At 43.1% G+C, this 25,563-nt stretch overlaps 2 protein-coding genes across 4 annotated transcripts; one reads left to right on the forward strand and one right to left on the reverse strand.

Annotated features, from left to right (window-relative positions):
• Positions 1-329: 329 nt before the first annotated feature.
• On the reverse strand, positions 330-15,388 carry LOC112228476 (E3 ubiquitin-protein ligase rififylin-like). Of its 2 annotated transcripts, XM_024393833.2 has the most exons (6): positions 15,261-15,388; positions 7,064-7,242; positions 6,135-6,272; positions 3,555-3,866; positions 3,050-3,257; positions 330-2,559 (listed from the first exon to the last, which is right to left on the reverse strand). In XM_024393833.2, exons 2-6 carry the CDS (start codon positions 7,232-7,234, stop codon positions 2,378-2,380), a joined length of 1,011 nt encoding a protein of 336 aa, XP_024249601.1. In that variant the 5' UTR covers positions 7,235-7,242; positions 15,261-15,388; the 3' UTR covers positions 330-2,377. The 2 variants fall into 2 exon arrangements, with proteins under 2 accessions (XP_024249601.1, XP_024249602.1); XM_024393834.2 differs by lacking the exon at positions 6,135-6,272.
• A 112-nt stretch (positions 15,389-15,500) lies between these two features.
• rfc2 (replication factor C (activator 1) 2) lies at positions 15,501-22,083 on the forward strand. 2 transcript variants are annotated; one of them, XM_024393831.2, is made up of 11 exons: positions 15,501-15,631; positions 16,286-16,355; positions 16,460-16,501; positions 16,630-16,736; positions 16,889-16,990; positions 17,075-17,175; positions 17,439-17,596; positions 17,849-17,914; positions 18,024-18,104; positions 21,258-21,371; positions 21,536-22,083. In XM_024393831.2, exons 1-11 carry the CDS (start codon positions 15,522-15,524, stop codon positions 21,644-21,646), a joined length of 1,062 nt encoding a protein of 353 aa, XP_024249599.1. In that variant the 5' UTR covers positions 15,501-15,521; the 3' UTR covers positions 21,647-22,083. The 2 variants fall into 2 exon arrangements, with proteins under 2 accessions (XP_024249599.1, XP_024249600.1); XM_024393832.2 differs by lacking the exon at positions 15,501-15,631 and adding an exon at positions 15,684-15,849.
• The last annotated feature ends 3,480 nt before the right edge of the window (positions 22,084-25,563 follow it).

A 25,563-nucleotide genomic window follows, 5' to 3' on the forward strand; every position in this document is an offset into this window, starting at 1 on the left:
CCCACTCGAATTGTGATACTGTGAATTATAAGTGAATGAATCTGTCTGTAAACAATTGTTGGAAAAAATTGTGTCATGCACAAAGTAGATGTCCTAACTGACTTGCCAAAACTATAGTTTAACAAAACATTTGTGGAGTGGTTGAAAAACGAGTTGTGACTCCAACATCATACATAGGTGTATGTAAACTTCAGACTTCAACTGCACGCACCACTTTCCTGTTTTTAATCAGTTTTATTTTTCAAACAAGTTCTTTTTTTCCATTTCACTTGACCAATTTGGACTATTTTGTGTATGTCCATTACATGAAATCAAAATCAAAATTCCATTTCAATTCCAGGTTGTAATGCAACAAAATAGGAAAACGCCAAGGAGGATGAATACTTTTGCAAGGCACTGTATGTTATCATTTGTGCAGAAAACACTCCTCAGAAAGAAGGAGTGACTTGACTGACAACCTGGCTTGTATAAACTGATATCCAGGATAAAAACGAGAAGTTTGTAAAAAAAAAAAAAAAGATAAAGTTGTCTCATGACACTGACATATCTTATTTCACCTGCTCTCTGCAAATTACACGTGAGATTGTTAATATTGTTGCATGATATTATAATAGTTATTGACAACAGGCATATCAAACAGACTGGTGTAAAAATCTATTTGCGATATTGGCAGTCACAGTAAGAAATGGTTTTGTTATTGTAGCTAAACAACTTAAAACCAAGTACATTCATTTCAGACAGACTGGGTATCTGGGATGAACAGAGTCTATCCCAGCGGATTTGAATTCACTAAAACAGACATTAATTAGTTTAAGTGCATTTTCCTTATATGAGCAGGTTTATGGTACATTCATTACCTATAAAACAAGATGTACAGTAGAAAGACCATTTAAAAGTGAACCGTAATGTTTCTCTATGATTTTAAAACAACATGTTCCATAAATGGTTTGCCAGCCCTCTCTGCAACTAACATTTCAATTACAGGAAATTGGACAAATGCATTCCAATTAACATTACCGAAAATTGCCCCTAATTAAAAAAATTCAATCTCAATAAATGTACTGAATTGTCTAGTTGGAATAGAATGAACCCCTCCTAAAAAACACTCAACACAAACAAAAGTACATTTTCAGAAAACATATGTTTTGATAAACTAGAAGTTAACATAATACATCAACTTGTCATTAGGAAACGAGTGCATTCAGTCCACTGCGTAGTCAATGAGCATTCCATTCTGGGGCACTTGCTGATAAGAGGGGGATGGTGAGAGCCTTAGAATGTAGACATGCTGCCAAATGAGGTCAGCTCTATTTATTTACCTCAAATCTAATTTGGGGTAAGGTCACAGAACCAACCTCAAACAGCAGCAAACAATTGACAACATCCAGAGAATTTGTATAAATGCATATCTACCGTACTATGCATGGTTTACATTTCAGAAAATGTTCCCATTGTGGCTCATTTACAGAACTGTATATTAACTGTCAAGTCAATGTGTGTTCTTTTCCAGTTTTGATAAAATATCTACAAGTTAAAGGGTATTTTGACCATAAAAGGGCAAATGAACCCAAGCTGTATGCCTCCTTGACCCTCAAGTACTTTCGGTGAGCTACATGCAGACAATTGCATTTAAAGGGCTGTTTCCACTCCTAGGATGCTATGTTCAACCACCACATTGTCTGAAGGATCGCCAATAAGACAAATAAGGCCTGGGTTCTATGCTTAGCAAGTGCACTGCAACCTAAAGATAGCTCTGGACCACAAAACCAATTAACAGATCAGCTGGGTTGCAGGTACTGAAGTCAGAGTGTGTCATTTGGAGGACGCAAAACAGACCTTAGCACTTCATATATTCTGTGCGCCACTTATTGCACCAATTACACAACTACTGCATTGCCTGCATTAAATATCCACACCGTCATATCCAAGCCTTGCTTGAGGCGATAAGGTTGGAAATAAACTGTTTTGAGGTTTTCCAAATTTTGGTCTCTTACATTACTGCCGCTTATTCGCATTGTCAAAATGGGGCCCTGAGTGTTGTTCACCATTGGTCAAATAGCACCATTCTGGCCACTCTCTCTGTTTGGCTATTGATATGAACAACAGAGTAAAACTAGTTGAATAACAAAGTTATTGTACTGAAATCTTGAGTTCTTGTAAGACGCTGAAAGATCAGAAACAATCGGTTCAGGTGGAGTAGAAAAATTGAGAACCCAGAAAAGTGGTGTCAGGTTATTTCTCTGGAACACCAGTATGAAGAAGACTGTTTGAGTGAGTGTGCACATTTATATAGTGTATTCTTGTACGCTATGCTATCACTGAGCAGTGGTGGCAGCAGTGCCATTTTGTCCATTGTGTCCCTCCCTGTGGCAATGCATCAGGACCTGAAGACATGCACCGCCCGTACCACGTACTGCCTACAGATGGGGCACTCGCTCATGCGTTTGCCGCACTTGCTGCAGGTGACCATGTGGCCGCACTCCAGCAGAACACAGTCAATGGGAGAGTCCATGCAGATCCGACAGAGGTTCTCCTCCTGGCTCTTGGGAGCCGCAGGGTCTATGGTACAACGACAGGGGAAAGAGGAGAGAAGAGAGGTCTCTAATTAAGTGTATTCTAAAAAACTACTTGGGTCATCTTTCATTGTTTCATATTTGTCAGGTTGCCCATAAAAGGATACATTTAAGCAGTGGGAACAAATATTTCCATTTGGATTAGTGGATCTTCAAGTACTTCTCAAAATGCTTTTGATCATGCTTCTCTTGTCTTTAGAACTTGACACAATACCCTTACCTTTACTTGTATTTGAAACTGGAAAAATGAAAAAAATAATTGAACTAATATATATGTTTTTTTTACGGGCTAAAATTCCACACCAGTCATCCCCAGATATAATATATGCCATTTAGCAGACATTTGGAGTAGTCTACAGTGAGTGCGTACATTTTCAAATGTGACCCCAGCGGAAAACGCACTCACTTCCCTGGGATTGCTAGCGCCACGCTATTACCAACGTAGCCTAACAGGACCACACACTGGAAATGCTCACCTTGGTTCTGGAGGTCCTTCTGGTTGTTGTAGAGGCGGGTGACCCTCTCCATCAGCTCCCACTTCTCGCAGCAGCCCTTGTAGTTGACAAAGTTGCGGGCCAAGATCTCCTTCAGCTGGCGCACGCTCAGGCCCTCGATGTCCTCAACGCAGCTCAGGTCAGACAGAGAGGCCCTTCGGCCGGGGATCAGGGTCTCCTCGTTGTCTGACTGCAGCAACAGGACAATCATGGAGGTGGGTAAAAATAATAATGTATATTTTGTCTGGTCTGTTTTTTTGGTTTGGCCAGTATGTATTTTGTCTTGTCTTTGTCAACAAGTGGTTTGCTAAACAAAAAACAACAACCTTTATGAATTTTATTTTGTCTGGTCTACGTGTATTTTGTCTGGTCTTTGAGTCCGTCTCTGCTGCTGTCTGACATTGATTATCCCCTTGGTGGTGATAGGTATCCATTTATCTAACAGCTACTGATTAATCAATCCCAAAACCTTGAACTTAGCAGTTACCTCTTCACCTTCGTCCTCCTCTTCTTCATCATCCTCCTCCTCATCATCAGATATCTGCTCTGACTCTGGCTCTGCCTCAGGGGCTGATTGTTCTGGCCTCAATGTGTCGGGGCTGGTAGGGCCCTGTGTCTGGGGAGGGGATGGTGTGCCTGGGGAAGGGACGTTGTTGTGAGCCCTGGGCTGGGAGGACACGGTCTCACTGCTGGTGCTGGGGGTCTGCTGGCCCAAGACCAGCTCAACCAGCTCCTCCTTTTCCCGGCACGTCTGGGTGGGCACCTCATGCAGGTGGAGGTAGTCGCGCAGCTCCCGCACCTAGTTTTTGGGGTTATTGTTGAATTCCATCTAACACTATTTAGATATTCCCTATTCGTCTGTGTAATTACAAAAAAAACTAAAACTCCATTACTATGCACCTATAATGCAGTTACTAAAACATCATGTCATCTTGACATCTTAATACAATGTCTAATGTAATTAGTGTTATTACACAGATATACAAATAACAGAATGAAAAGTGTTATTGCTTTAGCTTTCACTTGACTTAGCTACAATATACACTACTCAAAAAAAATAAAGGGAACACTAAAATAACACATCCTAGATCTGAATGAATGAAATATTCTTATTAAATATTTTTTTCTTTACATAGTTGAATGTGCTGACAACAAAAATCACACAAATTATCAATGGAAATCTAATTTATCAACCCATGGAGGTCTGGATTTGGAGTCACACTCAAAATTAAAGTGGAAAACCACACTACAGGCTGATCCAACTTTGATGTAATGTCCTTAAAACAAGTCAAAATGAGGCTCAGTAGTGTGTGTGGCCTCCACGTGCCTGTATAACCTCCCTACAACGCCTGGGCATGCTCCTGATGAGGTGGCGGATGGTCTCCTGAGGGATCTCCTCCCAGACCTGGACTAAAGCATCTGCCAACTCCTGGACAGTCTGGCTTAACGTGGCGTTGTTGGATGGAGCGAGACATGATGTCCCAAATGTGCTCAATTGGATTCAGGTCTGGGGAACGGGCGGGCCAGTCCATAGCATCAATGCCTTCCTCTTGCAGGAACTGCTGACACACTCCAGCCACATGAGGTCTAGCATTGTCTTGCATTAGGAGGAACCCAGGGCCAACCGCGCCAGCATATGGTCTCACAAGGGATCTGAGGATCTCATCTCAGTACCTAATGGCAGTCAGGCTACCTCTGGCGAGCACATGGAGGGCTGTGCGGCCCCCCCAAAGAAATGCCACCCCACACCATGACTGACCCACCGCCAAACCGGTCATGCTGGAGGATGTTGCAGGCAGCAGAACGTTCTCCACGGCGTTTCCAGACTCTGTCACATGCTCAGTGTGAACCTGCTTTCATCTGTGAAGAGCACAGGGCGCCAGTGGCGAATTTGCCAATCTTGGTGTTCTCTGGCAAATGCCAAACGTCCTGCACGGTGTGGGGCTGTAAGCACAACCCCCACCTGTGGAAGTCGGGCCCTCATACCACCCTCATGGAGTCTGTTTCTGACCGTTTGAGCAGACACATGCACATTTGTGGCCTGCTGGAGGTCATTTTGCAGGGCTCTGGCAGTGCTCCTCCTGCTCCTCCTTGCACAAAGGCGGAGGCAGCGGTCCTGCTGCTGGGTTGTTGCCCTCCTACGGCCTCCTCCACGTCTCCTGATGTACTGGCCTGTCTCCTGGTAGCGCCTCCATGCTCTGGACACTACACTGACAGACACAGCAAGACCTTCTTGGCACAGCTCGCAATGATGTGCCATCCTGGATGAGCTGCACTACCTGAGCCACTTGTGTGGGTTGTAGACTCCGTCTCATGCTACCACTAGAGTGAAAGCACCACCATCATTCAAAAGTGACCAAAACATCAGCCAGGAAGCATAGAAACTGAGAAGTGGTCTGTGGTCACCACCTGCAGACCCACTCCTTTATTGGGGGTGTCTTGCTAATTGCCTATAATTTCCACCTGTTGCCTATTCCATTTGCACAACAGCATGTGAAATGTATTGTCAATCAGTGTTGCTTCCTAAGTGGACAGTTTGATTTCACAGAAGTGTGATTGACTTGGAGTTACATTGTGTTGTTTAAGTGTTCCCTTGATTTGTTTGAGCAGTGTATATAGTTAGACATGTAACTTAACCGAATGCATTTGTCCTTGTTTATTTGCCATCAACTGTTTAAAAAAAAAGAGCAGTGGGCCTCCCGGGTGGCGCAGTGGTTAAGGGCGCTGTACTGCAGCGCCAGCAGAGATTCTGGGGTCACGCCCAGGCTCTGTCGTAACCGGGAGGTCCGTGGGGCGACGCACAATTGGCCTAGTGTCGTCCGGGTTAGGGAGGGCTTGGCCGGTAGGGAAATCCTTGTCTCATCGCGCACCAGCGACTCCTGTGGCGGGCCGGGCGCAGTGCGCGCTAACCAAGGTTGCCAGTTGCAAGGTGTTTCCTCCGACACATTGGTGCGGCTGGCTTCCGGGAGACAAGATAGTAGCCAGTAAACAATTGGATACCATGAAATTGGGGAGAAAAAGGGGTAAAATTTAAATTAAAATAAATTTAAAAAGAGCAGCGGCACACCTTGAGTCGCATCAACTGGGCGCGGTCGAATAGGGTTCCGTGAAAGTGCTGACATGTGTGGCAGAGGCGCGGGCGCGGCGGCTCCAGCTGCACAGAGCAGTGGCCGCAGAAGTTCTTCTTGCAGTCCACGCAGACATGCTGGGTTAATGAGAGAGGACAGGACACAGTGAGGGTGAAACTCTTACCAAGGAATGAACAGTCACAGTAAGGGGTGTGAAAGAATAACAGTGCGTGTGGAATGTGCAGGCTACCTGAGCTCTAGACTAGAACCTTATTGATGGGTAGTGGAGTAGTTGAATCAAGTATGATAGCCATACTGTACAAAAACTTCAACTTTTCTCACAGAAATAACTAACCTCTGGCCAACAGCTGTTGGCACATTTATAGAAAAGATGATAAGATCTTACTTCCATGCACGTTCAGTAATAACTAATATAAAATGCAATTTGCTGTTTACTTTGCAGGTGAGATTGTGTGTGGCAACTGGCAGGCAAACATGTCAGGAGGGCAAGGCCTGTTGGAGAAATAACTGACCTACATTTGCAAGTGATTTAAACAGCCTTCTAAAAAATAGTCACTATTCTAGAGGTGTAGCCTACTGTTTAGGATTTTCCAGAACATGAGCATCTCTGTGTTGTAAGACTGACTAGTACAGGGTCAGTTACTGTCAGCTACTAATGAATTACTTACCGACATAGTGAATCTAAGAATTGTAGTGAATCACAGAAGTCTAAATTCTAGTAACTCTGTTGACAATCAAATCTGTTACTTTGGAGTCTGTAGCAGCTCATCTGTATCAAATCCTCTTGGATCTATGCTGTTCCAGACTTTCAAGTCACACTCTGTTACCCAAATTTCAGATGAGAGTTGACCAGCCAGCCCTCCTTTACAATATTTATCAAGGTATTATATTACCAAGTGCCTCTTACCTTCCTCGCGATGGTGTCGAATTGGCCTCCGCAGGCCTTGCACATATGTTCGGGAGAGGTCAGGGATTGGCTGTAGCCCGAGTTTGTGTAGGCCTGGCGCCAGGAGCTGACGTTTTCTTCCACTGTGGCGGTGGGTTCTAAACAAAACCAGCTACAACAGGATGTCCACATGCTCCTGCCTGTTCACACAAAATACATAGGAAATTACATCACTTTCTCATGGAAAGACTTGCACATGGAATTAGAATCTTAATTCTAGTTCTATGGACTTACATCACAAAGGTGCATAGAAAAACAGAGTTGCCTAGTAAGGAAATGTAATTGCAGAATAGTGAAGCATGGCTTTCAGATTAATTGTATAGATATTAGTGATGGGTGGGGGTGGGGGGGGGAATCGAAACAGTTACATATCGGGATATTATTTGACAATATATTGTATCGTATTGACAATATCGCAATATTATTTTGTTCACTAGTACCGGACTAGTACCGGACCCAAAACTTTTCCTTCATAGCTTGTTCTCTGTTTTCAGCACCTTTATTTCCCTGAACTGATCAAAGCTAATTTTCTCATAGCTCTCCCTCGTCCCTCGGCAGCAGACATATGGTGACATATGGTGAGCAATATGTTTGGATCATCGAAAAACAACAAAATCACAGTATCGAATCATAATACATATAGAATAGCGAGAATCGCAAAACATATCGTATCGGCACCTAAGTATTGTGATAATATAGTATTGCGAGTTCCCTGGCAATTCCAAGCCCTTGTACATACAGTTGAAGTCGGAAGTTTACATACACCTTAGCCAAGTAAATTTAAACTCAGTTTTTCACAATTCTTGACATTTAATCCATGTAAAAATTCCCTGTTTTAGGTCAGTTAGGATCACCACTTTATTTTAAGAATGTGAAATGTCAGAATAATAGCAGTGATTTATTACAGCTTTTATTTCTTTCATCACATTCCCAGAGGCTCAGAAGTTAACATACACTCAATTAGTATTTGGTAGCATTGCCTTTAAATTGTTTAACTTGGGTCAAACGTTTTGGGTAGCCTTCCACAATAAGTTGGGTGAATTTTGGCCCATTCCTCCTAACAGAGCTGGTGTAATTGAGTCAGGTTTGTAGGACTCCTTGCTCACACACGCTTTTTCAGTACTGCCCAAAACTTTTCTATAAGATTGAGGTCAGGGCTTTGTGATGGCTACTCCAATACCTTGACTTTGTTGTCCTTGAGCCATTTTGCCACAACTTTGCTTGCAAGTAAGATTGGGGTCATTGTCCATTTGGAAGACCCATTTGCGACCGAGCTTTAACTTCCAGACTGATGTCTTGAGATGTTGCTTCAATATATTCACATAATTTTCCTTCCTCATGTAACCATCTATTTTGTGAAGTGCACCAGTCCCTCCTGCAGCAAAGCACCCCCACAACATGATGCTGCCACCCCCGTGCTTCACGGTTGGGATGGTGTTCTTCAGCTTGCAAGCATCACCCTTTTCCTCCAAACATAACAATGGTCATTATGGCCAAACAGTTCTATTTTTGTGTCACCAGACAACAAACCAGAGGACAAAAGTACAATCTTTGTCCCCATGTGCAGTTGCAAACCGTAGTCTGGCTTTTTTTATGGCGGTTTTGGAGCAGTGGCTTCTTCCTTGCTGAGCGGCCTTTCAGGTTATGTCGATATAGGACTCGTTTTACTGTGGATATACAGTGGGGTAAAAAAGTATTTAGTCAGCCACCAATTGTGCAAGTTCTCCCACTTAAAAAGATGAGAGGCCTGTAATTTATCATAGGTACACTTAGACAAAATGAGAAGTTAAAAAATTCCAGAAAATCACATTGTAGGATTTTTAATGAATTTATTTGCAAATTATGGTGGAAAATAAGTATTTGGTCACCTACAAACAAGCACGATTTCAGGCTCTCACAGACCTGTAACTTCTTCTTTAAGAGGCTCCTCTATCCTCCACTCGTTACCTGTATTAATGGCACCGGTTTGAACTTGTTATCAGTATAAAAGACACCTGTCCACAACCTCAAACAGTCACACTCCAAACTCCACTATGGCCAAGACCAAAGAGCTGTCAAAGGACACCAGAAACAAAATTGTAGACCTGCACCAGGCTGGGAAGACCTGAATCTGCAATAGGTAAGCAGCTTGGTTTGAAGAAATCGACTGTGGGAGCAATTATTAGGAAATGGAAGACATACAAGACCACTGATAATCTCCCTCGATCTGGGGCTTCACGCAAGATCTCACCCCGTGGGGTAAAAATGATAACAAGAACAGTGAGCAAAAATCCCAGAATCACACGGGGGGACCTAGTGAATGACCTGCAGAGAGCTGGGACCAAAGTAACAAAGCCTACCATCAGTAACACATTATGCCGCCAGGGACTCAAATCCTGCAGTGCCAGACGTGTCCCCCTGCTTAAGCCAGTACATGTCCAGGCCCGTCTGAAGTTTGCTAAATCAAATCAAATCAATTTTATTTGTCACATACACATGGTTAGCAGATGTTAATGTGAGTGTAGCGAAATGCTTGTGCTTCTAGTTCCGACAATGCAGTAATAACGAGCAAGTAATCTAACTAACAATTCCAAAAAAACTACTGTCTTATACACAGTGTAAGGGGATAAAGAATATGTACATAAGGATATATGAATGAGTGATGGTACAGAGCAGCATAGGCAAGATACAGTAGATGATATCGAGTACAGTATATACATATGAGATAAGTATGTAAACCAAGTGGCATAGTTAAAGTGGCTAGTGATACATGTATTACATAAGGATGCAGTCGATGATATAGAGTACAGTATCAACGTATGCATATGAGATGAACAATGTAGGGTAAGTAACATTATATAAGGTAGCATTGTTTAAAGTGGCTAGTGATATATTTACATCATTTCCCATCAATTCCCATGATTAAAGTGGCTGGAGTAGAGTCAGTGTCATTGACTGTGTGTTGGCAGTAGCCACTCAATGTTAGTGGTGGCTGTTTAACAGTCTGATGGCCTTGAGATAGAAGCTGTTTTTCAGTCTCTCGGTCCCAGCTTTGATGCACCTGTACTGACCTCGCCTTCTGGATGACAGCGGGGTGAACAGGCAGTGGCTCGGGTGGTTGATGTCCTTGATCTTTATGGCCTTCCTGTAGCATCGGGTGGTGTAGGTGTCCTGGAGGGCAGGTAGTTTGCCCCCGGTGATGCGTTGTGCAGACCTCACTACCCTCTGGAGAGCCTTACGGTTGAGGGCGGTGCAGTTGCCATACCAGGCGGTGATACAGCCCGCCAGGATGCTCTCGATTGTGCATCTGTAGAAGTTTGTGAGTGCTTTTGGTGACAAGCCGAATTTCTTCAGCCTCCTGAGGTTGAAGAGGCGCTGCTGCGCCTTCCTCACGATGCTGTCTGTGTGAGTGGACCAATTCAGTTTGTCTGTGATGTGTATGCCGAGGAACTTAAAACTTGCTACCCTCTCCACTACTGTTCCATCGATGTGGATGGGGGTGTTCCCTCTGCTGTTTCCTGAAGTCCACAATCATCTCCTTAGTTTTGTTGACGTTGAGTGTGAGGTTATTTTCCTGACACCACACTCCGAGGGCCCTCACCTCCTCCCTGTAGGCCGTCTCGTCGTTGTTGGTAATCAAGCCTACCACTGTTGTGTCGTCCGCAAACTTGATGATTGAGTTGGAGGCGTGCATGGCCACGCAGTCGTGGGTGAACAGGGAGTACAGGAGAGGGCTCAGAACGCACCCTTGTGGGGCCCCAGTGTTGAGGATCAGCGGGGAGGAGATGTTGTTGCCTACCCTCACCACCTGGGGCGGCCCGTCAGGAAGTCCAGTACCCAGTTGCACAGGGTGGGGTCGAGACCCAGGGTCTCGAGCTTGATGACGAGCTTGGAGGGTACTATGGTGTTGAATGCCGAGCTGTAGTCGATGAACAGCATTCTCACATAGGTATTCCTCTTGTCCAGATGGGTTAGGGCAGTGTGCAGTGTGGTTGAGATTGCATTGTCTGTGGACCTATTTGGGCGGTAAGCAAATTGGAGTGGGTCAAGGGTGTCAGGTAGGGTGGAGGTGATATGGTCCTTGACTAGTCTCTCAAAGCACTTCATGATGACGGATGTGAGTGCTACGGGGCGGTAGTCGTTTAGCTCAGTTACCTTAGCTTTCTTGGGAACAGGAACAATGGTGGCCCTCTTGAAGCATGTGGGAACAGCAGACTGGTATAGGGATTGATTGAATATGTCCGTAAACACACCGGCCAGCTGGTCTGCGCATGCTCTGAGGGCGCGGCTGGGGATGCCGTCTGGGCCTGCAGCCTTGCGAGGGTTAACACGTTTAAATGTCTTACTCACTTCGGCTGCAGTGAAGGAGAGACCGCATGTTTCCGTTGCAGGCCGTGTCAGTGGCACTGTATTGTCCTCAAAGCGGGCAAAAAGTTATTTAGTCTGCCTGGGAGCAAGACATCCTGGTCCGTGACTGGGCTGGGTTTCTTCCTGTAGTCCGTGATTGACTGTAGACCCTGCCACATGCCTCTTGTGTCTGAGCCGTTGAATTGAGATTCTACTTTGTCTCTGTACTGGCGCTTAGCTTGTTTGATAGCCTTGCGGAGGGAATAGCTGCACTGTTTGTATTCAGTCATGTTACCAGACACCTTGCCCTGATTAAAAGCAGTGGTTCGTGCCTTCAGTTTCACACGAATGCTGCCATCAATCCACGGTTTCTGGTTAGGGAATGTTTTAATCGTTGCTATGGGAACGACATCTTCAACGCACGTTCTAATGAACTCGCACACCGAATCAGCGTATTCGTCAATGTTGTTGTCTGACGCAATACGAAACATCTCCCAGTCCACGTGATGGAAGCAGTCTTGGAGTGTGGAGTCAGCTTGGTCGGACCAGCGTTGGACAGACCTCAGCGTGGGAGCTTCTTGTTTTAGTTTCTGTCTGTAGGCAGGGATCAACAAAATGGAGTCGTGGTCAGCTTTTCCGAAAGGGGGCGGGGCAGGGCCTTATATGCGTCGCGGAAGTTAGAGTAACAATGATCCAGGGTCTTTCCACCCCTGGTTGCGCAATCGATATGCTGATAAAATTTAGGGAGTCTTGTTTTCAGATTAGCCTTGTTAAAATCCCCAGCTACAATGAATGCAGCCTCCGGATAAATCGTTTCCAGTTTGCAGAGAGTTAAATAAAGTTCGTTCAGAGCCATCGATGTGTCTGCTTGGGGGATATATACGGCTGTGATTATAATCGAAGAGAATTCTCTTGGTAGATAATGCGGTCTACATTTGATTGTGAGGAATTCTAAATCAGGTGAACAGAAGGATTTGAGTTCCTGTATGTTTCTTTCATCACACCATGTCACGTTGGCCATAAGGCATACGCCCCCGCCCGTCTTCTTACCAGAAAGATGTTTGTTTCTGTCGGCGCGATGCGTGGAGAAACCCGCTGGCTGCACCGCTTCGGATTGCGTCTCTCCAGTTAGCCATGTTTCCGTGAAGCAGAGAACGTTACAGTCTCTGATGTCCCTCTGGAATGCTACCCTTGCTCGGATTTCATCAACCTTGTTGTCAAGAGACTGGACATTGGCAAGAAGAATGCTAGGGAGTGGTGCACGATGTGCCCGTCTCCGGAGTCTGACCAGAAGACCGCTTCGTTTCCCTCTTTTTCTGAGTCGTTTTTTTTTTGGTCGCTGCATGTGATCCACTCGGTTACACTGGTTGTAAGGCAGAACACAGGATCCGCATCGCGAAAAACATATTCTTGGTCGTACTGATGGTGAGTTGACGCTGATCTTATATTCAGTAGTTCTTCTCGGCTGTATGTAATGAAACCTAAGATGACCTGGGGTACTAGTGTAAGAAATAACACGTAAAAAAACAAAAAACTGCATAGTTTCCTAGGAACGCGAAGCGAGGCGGCTAGAGAGCATTTGGATGATCCAGAAGAAGATTGGGAGAATGTCATATGGTCAGATGAAACCAAAATATAACTTTTTGGTAAAAACTCAACTCGTCGTGTTTGGAGGACAAAGAATGCTGAGTTGCATCCAGAGAACACCATACCTACTGTGAAGCATGGGGGTGGAAACATCATGCTTTGGGGCTGTTTTTCTGCAAAGGGACCAGGACGACTGATCCATGTAAAGGAAAGAATGAATGGGGCCATGTATCGTGAGATTTTGAGTGAAAACCTCCTTCCATCAGCAAGGGCATTGAAGATGAAACGTGGCTGGGTCTTTCAGCATGACAATGATCCCAAACACACCGCCCGAGCAACGAAGGAGTGGCTTCGTAAGAAGCATTTCAAGGTCCTGGAGTAGCCTAGCCAGTCTCCAGACCTCAACCCCATAGAACATCTTGGAGGGAGTTGAAAGTCCATGTTGCCCAGCAACAGCCCCAAAACATCACTGCTCTAGAGGAGATCTGCATGGAGGAATGGGCCAAAATACCAGCAACAGTGTGTGAAAACCTTGTGAAGACTTACAGAAAACATTTGACCTCTGTCATTGCCAAACAAAGGGTATATAACAAAGTATTGAGATAACTTTTGTTATTGACCAAATACTTATTTTTCCACCATAATTTGCAAATAAATTCATTAAATCCTACAATGTGATTTTCTGGATTTTTTTCTCTCATTTTGTCTGTCATAGTTGAAGTGTACCTATGATGAAAATTACAGGCCTCATCTTTTTAAGGGGGAGAACTTGCACAATTGGTGGCTGACTAAATACTTTTTTACCCCACTGTAGATACTTTTGTACCCTTGTTTCCTCCAGCATCTTCACAAGGTCCTTTGCTGTTGTTCTGGGATTGATTTGCACTTTTTGCACCAAAGTACGTTCCTCTCTAGGAGACAGAACGCATCTCCTTCCTGAGCGGTATGATGGCTGCGTGATCCCATGGTGTTTATACTTGCGTACTGTTGTTTGTACAGATGAACGTTGTACCTTCAGGCATTTGGAAATTGCTCCCAAGGATGAACCAGACTTGTGGAGGTCATTTTTTTTTATTTGAGGTCTTGGCTGATTTTCTTTTGATTTTCCTATGATGTCAAGCAAAGAGGCACTGAGTTTGAAGGTAGGCCTTGAAATACATTCACAGGTACACCCTCCAATTGACTCAAATGATGTCAATTCACCTATAAGAAGCTTCTAAAGCCATGACATTATTGTCTGGAATTTTCCAAGCTGTTTAAAGGCACAGTCAACTTAATGAATGTAAACTTCTGACCCATTGGAATTGTGATACAGTGAAATAATCTGTCTATAAACAATTGTTGGAAAAATTGCTTGTGTCATGCACAAAGTAGATGTCCTAACCGACTTGCCAAAACAATAGTTAACAAGAAATGTGTGGAGTGGTTGAAAAACTAGTTTTAATGACTCCAACCTAAGTGTATGGAAACTTCCGACTTCAACTGTATGCATGTTATGAAATCCTGAATCACCTGAAAATGTTGGGGGTGAACAAGCAACATTGAAGGGTCAATATTCCATTCTCTAAAGAAGTAATACACTGAGTATATAAAACGTAAGGAACACCTTCCTAATACAGTGGGTCATTCTGACTGTTTTCTATACAGGTGCCTACCGGTGTCTGGTGCACACGGCATCTTATTGAGAGAAGCTCAAATTAAATATTATAAAAACACAGCAATGAATGACTATGTCTTGTCTAGGCCAACAGCGGGTGCTAGGTGTAATACAATCGATACTAATTGCTGTTTTAATTAGCCCACAACGTGCCTCTGGTGGTCACGCCTAGAATAACTTGGACATTGCATAAGAGGGGCACCTTGCAAAATGCAAATCAAACAATCATCAGTTGATTTTTGGATTCCAAAAGAATGGATAAATAAGTCAAGGCATGCACAATACAGAGATATTTAGCCTACATTAAACTATCACTGTGATTGACGCAAGGGCGTGTGATCGAATGGCCTTGATGCTGCATGATGTTTCATTCCACCCAGCCATTTCGAATGGGATATCCCAGATCCTTGCCAAGAGGACAGGAAAAAATTAAGGATGGCATCTTCGAACAATAAAGGGGATAAGCCTCCATTTTGAAATTATTTGACATCATGCAACTACTAACTGAGATTTGGACATAAGCTACCTCACTCTAATTTCTTAGACCCGCCGGCTTGTCTGATCACACTGATGCGCAAGCGACCTTACCTGGGTGACCCGGAGCAAATCCTCTTTGTAACGGCCATCTCGGATTGCTGAAACAATCACACACATGCAAGGTCTCAAAGCCAGGATTTTGTCGTAAGCATAAACTTGGTCCACTGTGTTGTTCAATGTCTGGCCATACAACCAACTGGCTGGTATGAAAATCTACTGTTGGAAGACTGTTCGCATCTTCAAGGAAATGACGTCAGTTTAGCGCCAGCTGTTTGGTTCCTGTCTTGGCGGGAATTTTGTGCACCCGAAAACATGGACGTGGCGATGAATGAGGTAGATTCTGAGCAAATTCAAACAGAAGTTCAACTGAAGAAAGATGAGGCCCCTGCGAAGTTGTCTAGTAGTAGATATGAGCTGCCATGGTAAGGTTTACTAGCTAGACTAGTTGGCTAATTGCAGTATTTCTGTATTTCTTAGCGGACTGAAATCGCTCAGCACAGCTAGTAGTGCTAATGGCTAATTAGCTAGCTAACATTAGCTAGCCAGCACAAGCATGAGTACAGATGCTAGCATTGTACTTAACTACGCAAGGCATACTATTAGCTACGAAAACAAACCCATTCTGCATGCCTCTCAAAAAGTAAGTAGATAGCTTGCTATGTAATGTTATGTCAAATATACTGGTAACTAGCTATCTTTTAAGCATCTCATAGAGCAACAGCTAGCTAGTGCAAGTTATAGCAATAATAATTTGATGGGTGCTAATTTGTCCTGTTTTGCACATGTACACGTGTTTTATACACATACGTGAATTGGAAATGTGTGTTTTTATTGCATATCCCAACTCTGCCTGACACCCTCGCGGAGAGTACGGTCACAGCCCGGCCCTGCTAAAGGGCACAATGACAGATTGTCACCATGTCGTCTCGGGGATTTGAAATGGCAATCTTTCAGTACTGGCCCAACGATCCAACCACTAGGCTACCTGCCGCCCATATCTACCCTCCATATATATCGTGTGAATCACTATGAATTGCTTGTTGCTGATAGCTATGCGTGTTCTGAATATCTCACAGGGTTGAAAAATACAGACCCTTGAAGTTGAATGAAATAGTAGGCAACGAGGAGACTGTTAGCAGATTGGAGGTAAAGTATCCTCAATATTTTATTACAGTAGTTTGACAGTTTCAATACATTTGATACTAAATAATAGCTACTTGTCTGAATTATTGTTCCATTCTTTCTTACAGGTGTTTGCCAGAGAGGGAAATGTGCCGAACATCATTATTGCAGTGAGTGACTGAAATGATTAATTCTTAAATCATAACTATATGATATTACATACTGAGATGTTGGCGCAGCAGAGTAATAGTATGCAAGTTATGCCATCTCTTTTTAAACTCAATTATCAATATTATAGGGTCCCCCCGGTACAGGAAAGACCACCAGTATTCTGTGTTTGGCGCGAGCTCTTCTGGGCCCAGCCATGAAAGATGCTGTCCTGGAACTGAACGCCTCTAATGACAGGTGAGTAAGTGAAGTCTACCATGAAAAATGTTACACTGGAATACTTAAGTGCACAACATGTGAGTCCAGGAGCTGCATTTTGAGTTAAAATCACGTTGTGTTTCTTTAGAAAGTGAAGCTTACACTAACAAATTGTCATCCACCTTCCTCAGAGGCATCGATGTAGTTCGAAACAAGATCAAGATGTTTGCCCAGCAGAAAGTCACCCTCCCTAAAGGGAGACACAAGATCATCATCCTGGATGAGGCTGACAGGTAAGTCAACTGAGGGTCACGACATCTAAGCTGAAAGCTGATCTAGTGTACCTGTACCTATGACGGCTGTGCTTGTGCCATCAGTATGACAGACGGAGCCCAGCAGGCCTTGAGGAGGACCATGGAGATATACTCTAAAACCACACGCTTCGCTCTGGCATGCAACGCCTCTGACAAGATCATTGGTGACTGTCCGTTTTAATTTATTTTGAGAAAATATTTAACATTTCTGCATTGTTGGTTAAGGACTTGTAAGTAAGCATTTCATGGTAAGGTCTACTCCGGTTGTATTCGGTGCATGTAACATAACATTTGATTTAACAGTTTAACACCGGTACTGTCGTATTGAATAGAGACCCTAGTGTAAGCGACAGTTGCATTACAAAACCAACCTGGCTTTTTCACTGTTGTGATGGTCTTCCATGTTGCTGTGCCCCCTCCTCCACAGAGCCCATCCAGTCACGTTGTGCAGTCCTGCGCTACACCAAGCTGAGGGACGAGCAGATCATGATGCGTCTGCTGGAGGTGGTGGAGAGGGAGAACCTGGTCACCAGCAACGACGGCCTGGAGGCCATCATCTTCACCGCCCAGGGAGACATGAGACAGGTGGGGAAAAGGGCCAACTGTCCTCAACCTCCATGTTGGCACTAAGGGTTCCATGAGAATAGCATTCTTGTTACCATTGACTAGATTGGGAATGTCTTAGGCGGTTTGGGTGTAAACATGGCACCCTTTAAAACTCTGAAGTATGTTGAACAATATATATCCATGGCTCCTCATAGTGCCTTGTACTTTTGGGCCAAGTCTGGTTGAGACGTGTGAAACTATAACTTAAGCTGTCTTTTTTTGCATCATCAGGCGCTGAATAACCTACAGTCCACAAACTCTGGGTTTGGCTACATTAACAGTGAGAATGTGTTCAAGGTACAGTTCTGTTTCCAAACCTGTCTTTTTCAGTCATTTTAGAACACAAAGTTGACAAATGCCTAGCTCTGTTTCGAATGAAAGAAAAGTAAAGAATTGTTTTTCTCAGGTGTGTGATGAGCCACATCCCCTGTTGGTGAAAAGCATGCTCGAACACTGTGTCAATGCAAACATTGATGAGGCTTACAAGGTATTGCAATCCACATTCAATAACAGTAGACATAAATATAATCATATGGCTCTCAATGAATAACCCTAATTTCTGTAGCCTTTAAGCATGGTTCTTGAAGTGACCAATAACTGATTAGTTAGAATATAGTATGAGCATATAGCTGATATACAGTGGGGCAAAGTATTTAGTCAGCCACCAATTGTGCAAGTTCTCCCACTTAAGATGAGAGGCCTGTAATTTATCATAGGTACACTTAACTATGACAGACAAAATGAGAGAAAAAAATCCAGAAAATCACATTGTAGGATTTTTTATGAATTTATTTGCAAATTATGGTGGAAAATAAGTATTTGGTCACCTACAAACAAGCAAGATTTCTGGCTCACAGACCTGTAACTTACTTCTTCTTTAAGAGGCTCCTCAGTCCTCCACTCGTTACCTGTATTAATGGCACCTGTTTGAACTTGAAATCAGTATAAAAGACACCTGTCCACAACCTCAAACAGTCACACTCCAAACTCCACTATGGCCAAGACCAAAGAGCTGTCAAAGGACACCAGAAACAAAATTGTAGACCTGCACCAGGCTGGGAAGACTGAATCTGCAATAGGTAATCAGCTTGGTTTGAAGAAATCAACTGTGGGAGCAATTATTAGGAAATGGAAGACATACAAGACCACTGATCATCTCCCTCAATCTGGGGCTCCATGCAATATCTCACTCCCGTGGGGTCAAAATGATCACAAGAACGGTGAGCAAAAATCCCAGAACCACACGGGGGGACCTAGTGAATGACCTGCAGAGAGCTGGGACCAAAGTAACAAAGCCTACCATCAGTAACGCACTACGCCGCCAGGGACTCAAATCCTGCAGTGCCAGACGTGTCCCCATGCTTAAGCCAGTACATGTCCAGGCCCGTCTGAAGTTTGCTAGAGAGCACTTGGATGATCCAGAAGAAGATTGGGAGAATGTCATATGGTCAGATGAAACCAAAATATAACTTTTTGGTAAAAACTCAACTCGTTGTGTTTGGAGGACAAAGAATGCTGAGTTGCATCCAAAGAACACCATACCTACTGTGAAGCATGGGGGTGGAAACATCATGCTTTGGGGCTGTTTTTCTGCAAAGGGACCAGGACGACTGATCCGTGTAAAGGAAAGAATTAATGGGGCCATGTATCGTGAGATTGCGTGTGAACCTTCCATCAGCAAGGGCATTGAAGATGAAACGTGGCTAGGTCTTTCAGCATGACAATGATCCCAAACACACCACCTGGGCAACGAAGGAATGGCTTCGTAAGAAGCATTAAGGTCCTGGAGTGGCCTAGCCAGTCTCCAGATCTCAACCCCATAGAAAATCTTTGGAGGGAGTTGAAAGTCCGTGTTGCCCAGCCCCAAAACATCACTGCTCTAGAGGAGATCTGCATGGAGGAATGGGCCAAAATACCTGCAGTGTGTGAAGACTTACAGAAAACATTTGACCTCTGTCATTGCCAACGAAGAGTATATAAAAGTATTGAGAAACTTTTGACCAAATACTTATTTTCCACCATAATTTGCAAATAAATTCATTAAAAATCCTACAATGTGATTTTCTGGATTTTTTTTCTCTCATTTTGTCTGTCATAGTTAAGTGTACCTATGATAAATTACAGGCCTCATCTTAAGTGGGAGAACTTGCACAATTGGTGGCTGACTAAATACTTTTTTGCCACACTGTATAATACACACACACACAGTACCAGTCAAAAGTTGACACCTACTCATTCAAGGGTTTTTCTTTATTTGCACTGTTTTCTACATTGTGGAATAATAGTGAAGACAGAAAAAAACACATGGAATTATGTAACCAAAAGTGTAAAACAAATCTAAATAGATTTAGTCATCAAAGTAGCCACGCTTTTCCTTGACCGCTTTGCATTCTCTCAACCAGCTTCACCTGGAATGCTTTTCCAACAGTCTTGAAGGAGTTCCCACGTATGCGGAGCACTTGTTGGCTGCTTTTCCTTCACTCTGCCGTCCAACTCATCCCAAACCATCTCAATTTGGTTGAGGTTGGGAAATTGTGGAGGCCAGGTCATCTGATGCAGCATTCTATCACTCTCCTTCTTGGTCAAATAGCCCTTACACAGCCTGGAGGTGTGTGTTGCGTCATTGTCCTGTTGAAAAACAAATGATAGTGGGACAAAGTGCAAACCAGATGGGGTGGCGTATTGTTGCAGAATGCTGTGGTAGCCGTGCTGGTTGGGCCTCCACAATCACCCGACCTCAACCCAATTGAGATGGTTTGGGATGAGTTGGACCGAAGAGTGAAGGATAAGCAGCCAAAAAGCGCAAATATATAATGATTTGTTTAACTTTTTTTGGGGGGGGGTTACATGATTCCATGTGTTATTTCATAGTTGATGTCTTAACTATTCTACAATGTAAAAATAAAGAACCCCTTGAATGAGTAGGTGTCCTAACTTGACTGGTACTGTGTATGTATGTACACTACCGTTCAAACGTTTGGGGTCACTTAGAAATGTCCTTGTGCTTTAGTTGTTTTGTCCATTAAAATATCAAATTGATCAGAAATACAGTGTAGATATTGTTAATGTTGTAAATGACTATTGTAGCTGGAAACGGCTGATAAAAAAAACCTACAGAGGCCCATTATCAGCAACCATCACTCCTGTTTTCCAATGGCATGTTGTGCTAGCTAATCCAAGTTTATAATTTAAAAGGCTAATTGATCATTAGAAAACCTTTTTGCATTTGTTAGCACAGCTGAACGCTGCTCTGAATAAAGAAGCAATATAACTGGCCTTCTTTAGACTAGTGGAGTATTTGGAGCATCAGCATTTGTGGGTTCGATTATAGGCTCAAAATGGCCAGAAACAAAGACCTTTCTTCTGAAACTCGTCAGTCTATTCTTGTTCTGAGAAATGAAGGCTATTCCATGCGAGAAATTGCCAAGAAACTGAAGATCTCGTACAACGCTGTGTACTACTCCCATCACAGAACAGCGCAAACTGGGTTTAACCAGAATAGAAAGAGTGGGAGGCCCCAGGGCACATTTCACAAGGGACCGCAGACATGTGTGTGATATATAAATTAGTCACACTTTATTTGGATCGTCACCTATAGATTTACAGATGGTCAAAATAATCTATGCAATTGCTTGTTTAGATTATTGAGCAGCTGTGGGCCCTGGGTTACTCCCCTGAGGACATCATCGGTAACATCTTCAGAGTGTGTAAGACATTCCAGATGCCGGAGTATCTCAAGCTGGAGTTCATAAAGGTAAGAGATAAAAACAAGTCGGCAGTTGTATATTGTTATGTCTCTTATGTAAGATCCTTTCCTGTGTTTTCTTTTCTGAAAGGATTTAGTTGGGTGAAACAGAATGGCTGAAAAGTGCCAAAATGTAAGCCAAATCACCTCTTCATTACTGTCCCTTTTCTCAGGAGATAGGCTACACCCACATGAAGGTGGCAGAGGGCGTGAACTCCCTGCTGCAGATGGCAGGCCTCCTGGGTCGACTGTGCAGCAAGACAGCCACCCCGGATACCAGCTAACACCCCACCCACGCTGCCACCCATCTCAGCACGGTCTCTCCTCTCAGCACGGTCTCTCCTCTCAGCACGGTCTCTCCTCTCAGCACTGTCTGTCTTGCCGGGGTTGTGTTCATTAGGGGAAACAACATTTTCTACGAAATGAAAACTTACATTTTTCCTTATTGTCCTTCCATGTTTGGCTGGTTTCTTCTGTTTCGTTCATAATGTACACGACTTTGCTTCAAAACGCTGACTAAGAGTCCTGGGGAGTTCTGTTTAGACATTTCTGGATGAAATACATTTTGTATTTTATACAAGTTAGTTCATGTAAATACTATTGTAAGTCACTTCTGTAATAAATCAGTGTTGTAATTATGACTTATTGGAATATAAGAGGTTGTAAACTTAAGTTTTGAATTAAGGATTTATTATTACAGACTGACATGTTATCTACATTTTAACTGTTTCTGAGCTCTTTTATTCATTTTGTAACATTCCAACAATCAAAGTACTGTACATGGTTCCCCTACATTTTTAGACTCAAGGGAATTCATTATGAAGTAACACTGTTTGGGTGTTTACCCTTATGGCATTGCTCTGGTATAGCACATTGAAATTTGTATCACTTAGCATTTATCCAAGCATCTCAACAAAGATGGTAAGAACATTCCATTCCCATAGTCATCTACTCGTTGAGCATGTCGGTTCCATATGCTGTTTTGTTCACATAAACTGGTTCATCTGTGACAAATAAAAGTCCATTCCTAGTTAATTACATGTAAGCAATCATTTAGCACAGTGTTTCCCAACTCCAGCCCTTGAGCATCTCCAACAGTACACATTTTGTTGTAGCCCCAGCCAAAAACACTTGATTTAACAAGTAGAATCAGGTGTGCTTGTCTGGGGCCACAACAAATATGTACTTTTGGGGGTACTGGAGGACCGGAGTTTGGAAATGTGGATTTAGCAGACGATCTTACCCAAAGTGACTTACAATTAGTGCATTCATCCTACGTTCATAGCAATTATTATAAAGCACTATGGTGACTTACCATCCCCTGACCCCATTTTCATTTGGTCCAGGAATTCAGTGTTCTGGTAATCTGATCCATCTGTTAGTGGGAAGGTGTGGGGAGAATAATCTTAGTTAAATATCAAATGTAACTCCAAGTTCAAAACTAAACTTTTCCAAAAGCAATCTTCATAAATATGACTTAATTCAAGGGAAGGATAGGCATAGATTTACTCCTTTTAATGTGCATACCAGAGTCATGGCTGATTGTTTTTCCATCTAGTGATACATTCTCATATGAACATTGATCATCATCTAGAAAGAAAGACATTTAATCAAATTACATTGACATCCAAATAAGGCAAGTGACAATCAAATAAATGTGTTAGTCACATGCACAGGGTTGCAGATGTAATTGCAGGGAACAGTGACATTTTTATGCTCTTGAGCTCCAACAGTGCAAGTCAAAGAGCAGTGAGTTGCAATTACTAATTGGATATCACGAAATTGGGCAGAAAACAAAAAAGAAAAGTGAGTGAAACAAAAAGAAAATACTAAGTAAGATCATTTTCTTACTATTGAGTTGCACCCCCTTTTGCCCCCAGAACAACCTAAATTCATCATGGCATGGACTCCACATGAGGTCAAAGGGATTCTGGCCCACGCTGACTCCAATGCTTGCCACAGTTGTGTCAATTGTGCTGGATGTCCTTTGGGTGGTGGACCATTATTTGATACACAAGAAAATGTTGAGTGTGGAAAACCCAGCAGTGTTGCGGTTCTTGACACAAACCAGTGCACCTTGAATGTCCTTGTCTCAATTGTGTCAAGGCTTAAAAATCCTTCTTTAACCAGTCCTCTCCTCTTCATCTACACTGATTGAAGTGGATTTAACAGGTGAAATCAATAAGGGATCATAGCTTTCACCTGGATTCACCTGGTCAGTCTGTCATGGATAAAACAGGTGTCCTTAATGTTTTGTACGCTCAGTGTATATATACATATTTTCAACATGTTTGCTGCAGTTAAGTGGCAAAGTATGTAAACAAGGATACTTGTCCATAGAGTGATGAGTGAGCAACAAGGATAAATATCCTTTGGGGGGCAGGGGGAGGGCTGATAGTCTGGGGGAAGAAGCTATTGGCCAGTCTGCCTATGAGCACATCAGAGCACATGCAAAGAAGTTATCGAGAATGTTTTAGTCCAGTGTAGGTAGACTGCCATGTATTGTTGCCTGTACCTATTGATGTGGTTTTTACTGAAGCTTGACATTACTTTTAACTGCAGCAGACTACATTATCTGCGAGGATATCACCTGACCCACCCACTTGCCTCCCCTCCTTTAGGTGTTGCATGTTCTTTCCATTAGCCTTACAATAAATGGCTCTACTGATCAAAATGCATAAATGGTGGGCCGCCCAACTTTCTTTTCATTATGTTTTGGATTCATAAAAAGGCCCAGGGAGTGGGCGAGAGGAAGGGGGTTGTTTATTTGTTCCTTTTGAGTGTTTTTTCCACCTGGTTCCATCTGATAAAACCGTAGGCATACAAATTGTATTCATGTCATTAGATAAATCATACTTACCACTTTCAGAATGTCTGGTCTCTGCATTTGTACTCTCATCAACATTCTGGTACACTAACACTGGGATTGGATCACTGTAAAAACAATAGGCACGTGTATTATTATTCACAGAAAAAAAATACAGATTAATTGTAAGTATATAACGTTTTACATGGAAATCAAAACATTAGCAGATAGATACTTACACATATATTGCTTCAAAGTTTCCCATCAGAGCTAAAATGACAATTGAAAAGGCAGTTAGTGCTGAGGAATTTGGTAGTGTGAATTAGCCTATTAATAGTGTTACCACACTAACCACGTTTCCATCCACAGTTTTTATGAGATGTAAAGTCATAATGTATATACAAAAAAGTCACAACAGCTGTGATGGAAACAGGAAGTTTCAGTACAATTTTATGAATGCCAACAGATCATTGAGATCTTGTGTTGGTGAAATACATTATGAGAGAAATGGTGGTGGAAACGCTTTTATGCGCAAATATTGATATAACAACCATCATATCGAGGTAAACTTGGAGTCATGCGACAATATTGTGTGTGGTCCTCTTTAATACTGTGGAAAGCTTTACTACCATTTAAAAAAGAATAATTATGGAGTTGGTCCCCCTTTGCTGCTATAACAGCCTCTACTCTTCTGGGAAGGCTTTCCATTAGATGTTGGAACATTGCTGCAGGGACTTGCTTCCAATCAGCCACAAGAGCATTAGGAAGGTCAGGCACTGATGTTGGGCAATTAGACCTGGCTCGCAGTCTGCGTTCTAATTGATCCCAAAGGTGTTCGATGGAGTTGAGGTCAGGGCTCTGTGCAGGCCAGTCAAGCTCTTCCACACCGATCTCGACAAACCATTTCTGTATGGACCTCACTTTGTGCATGGGGGCATTGTCATGCTGAAACAGTAAAGGATCTTCCCCAAACTGTTGCCTCAGAGTTGGAAGCACAGAATCATATAGAATGTCATTGTATGCTGTAGTGTTAAGATGTCCCGTCATTGGAACTAAGGGGCCTAGCCCGAACCATGAAACACAGCCCCAGACCATTATTCCTCCACCAAACTTTACAGTTGACATTATGCATTGAGTCAGGAAATATTCTCCTGGCATCCGCCAAACCCTGACTTGTCAGCTGGACTGCAAGATTGTGAAGCGTGATCCATCACTCCAGAGAACGCGTTTACACTGCTCCAGAGTCCAATGTCGGTGAGCTGAGCTCTTCGGTAAAGCCATTCTACTGCCAATTTTTGTCTATTGAGATTGCATGGCTGTGTGCTCGATTTTATACACCTGTCAGCAACGGGTGTAGCTAAAATAGGTAATCAACTAATTCTATCGGGTGTCCAC

The sequence above is a fragment of the Oncorhynchus tshawytscha genome, linkage group LG30, assembly GCF_018296145.1.
Source record: "Oncorhynchus tshawytscha isolate Ot180627B linkage group LG30, Otsh_v2.0, whole genome shotgun sequence".
Lineage (NCBI taxonomy): Eukaryota > Metazoa > Chordata > Actinopteri > Salmoniformes > Salmonidae > Oncorhynchus > Oncorhynchus tshawytscha.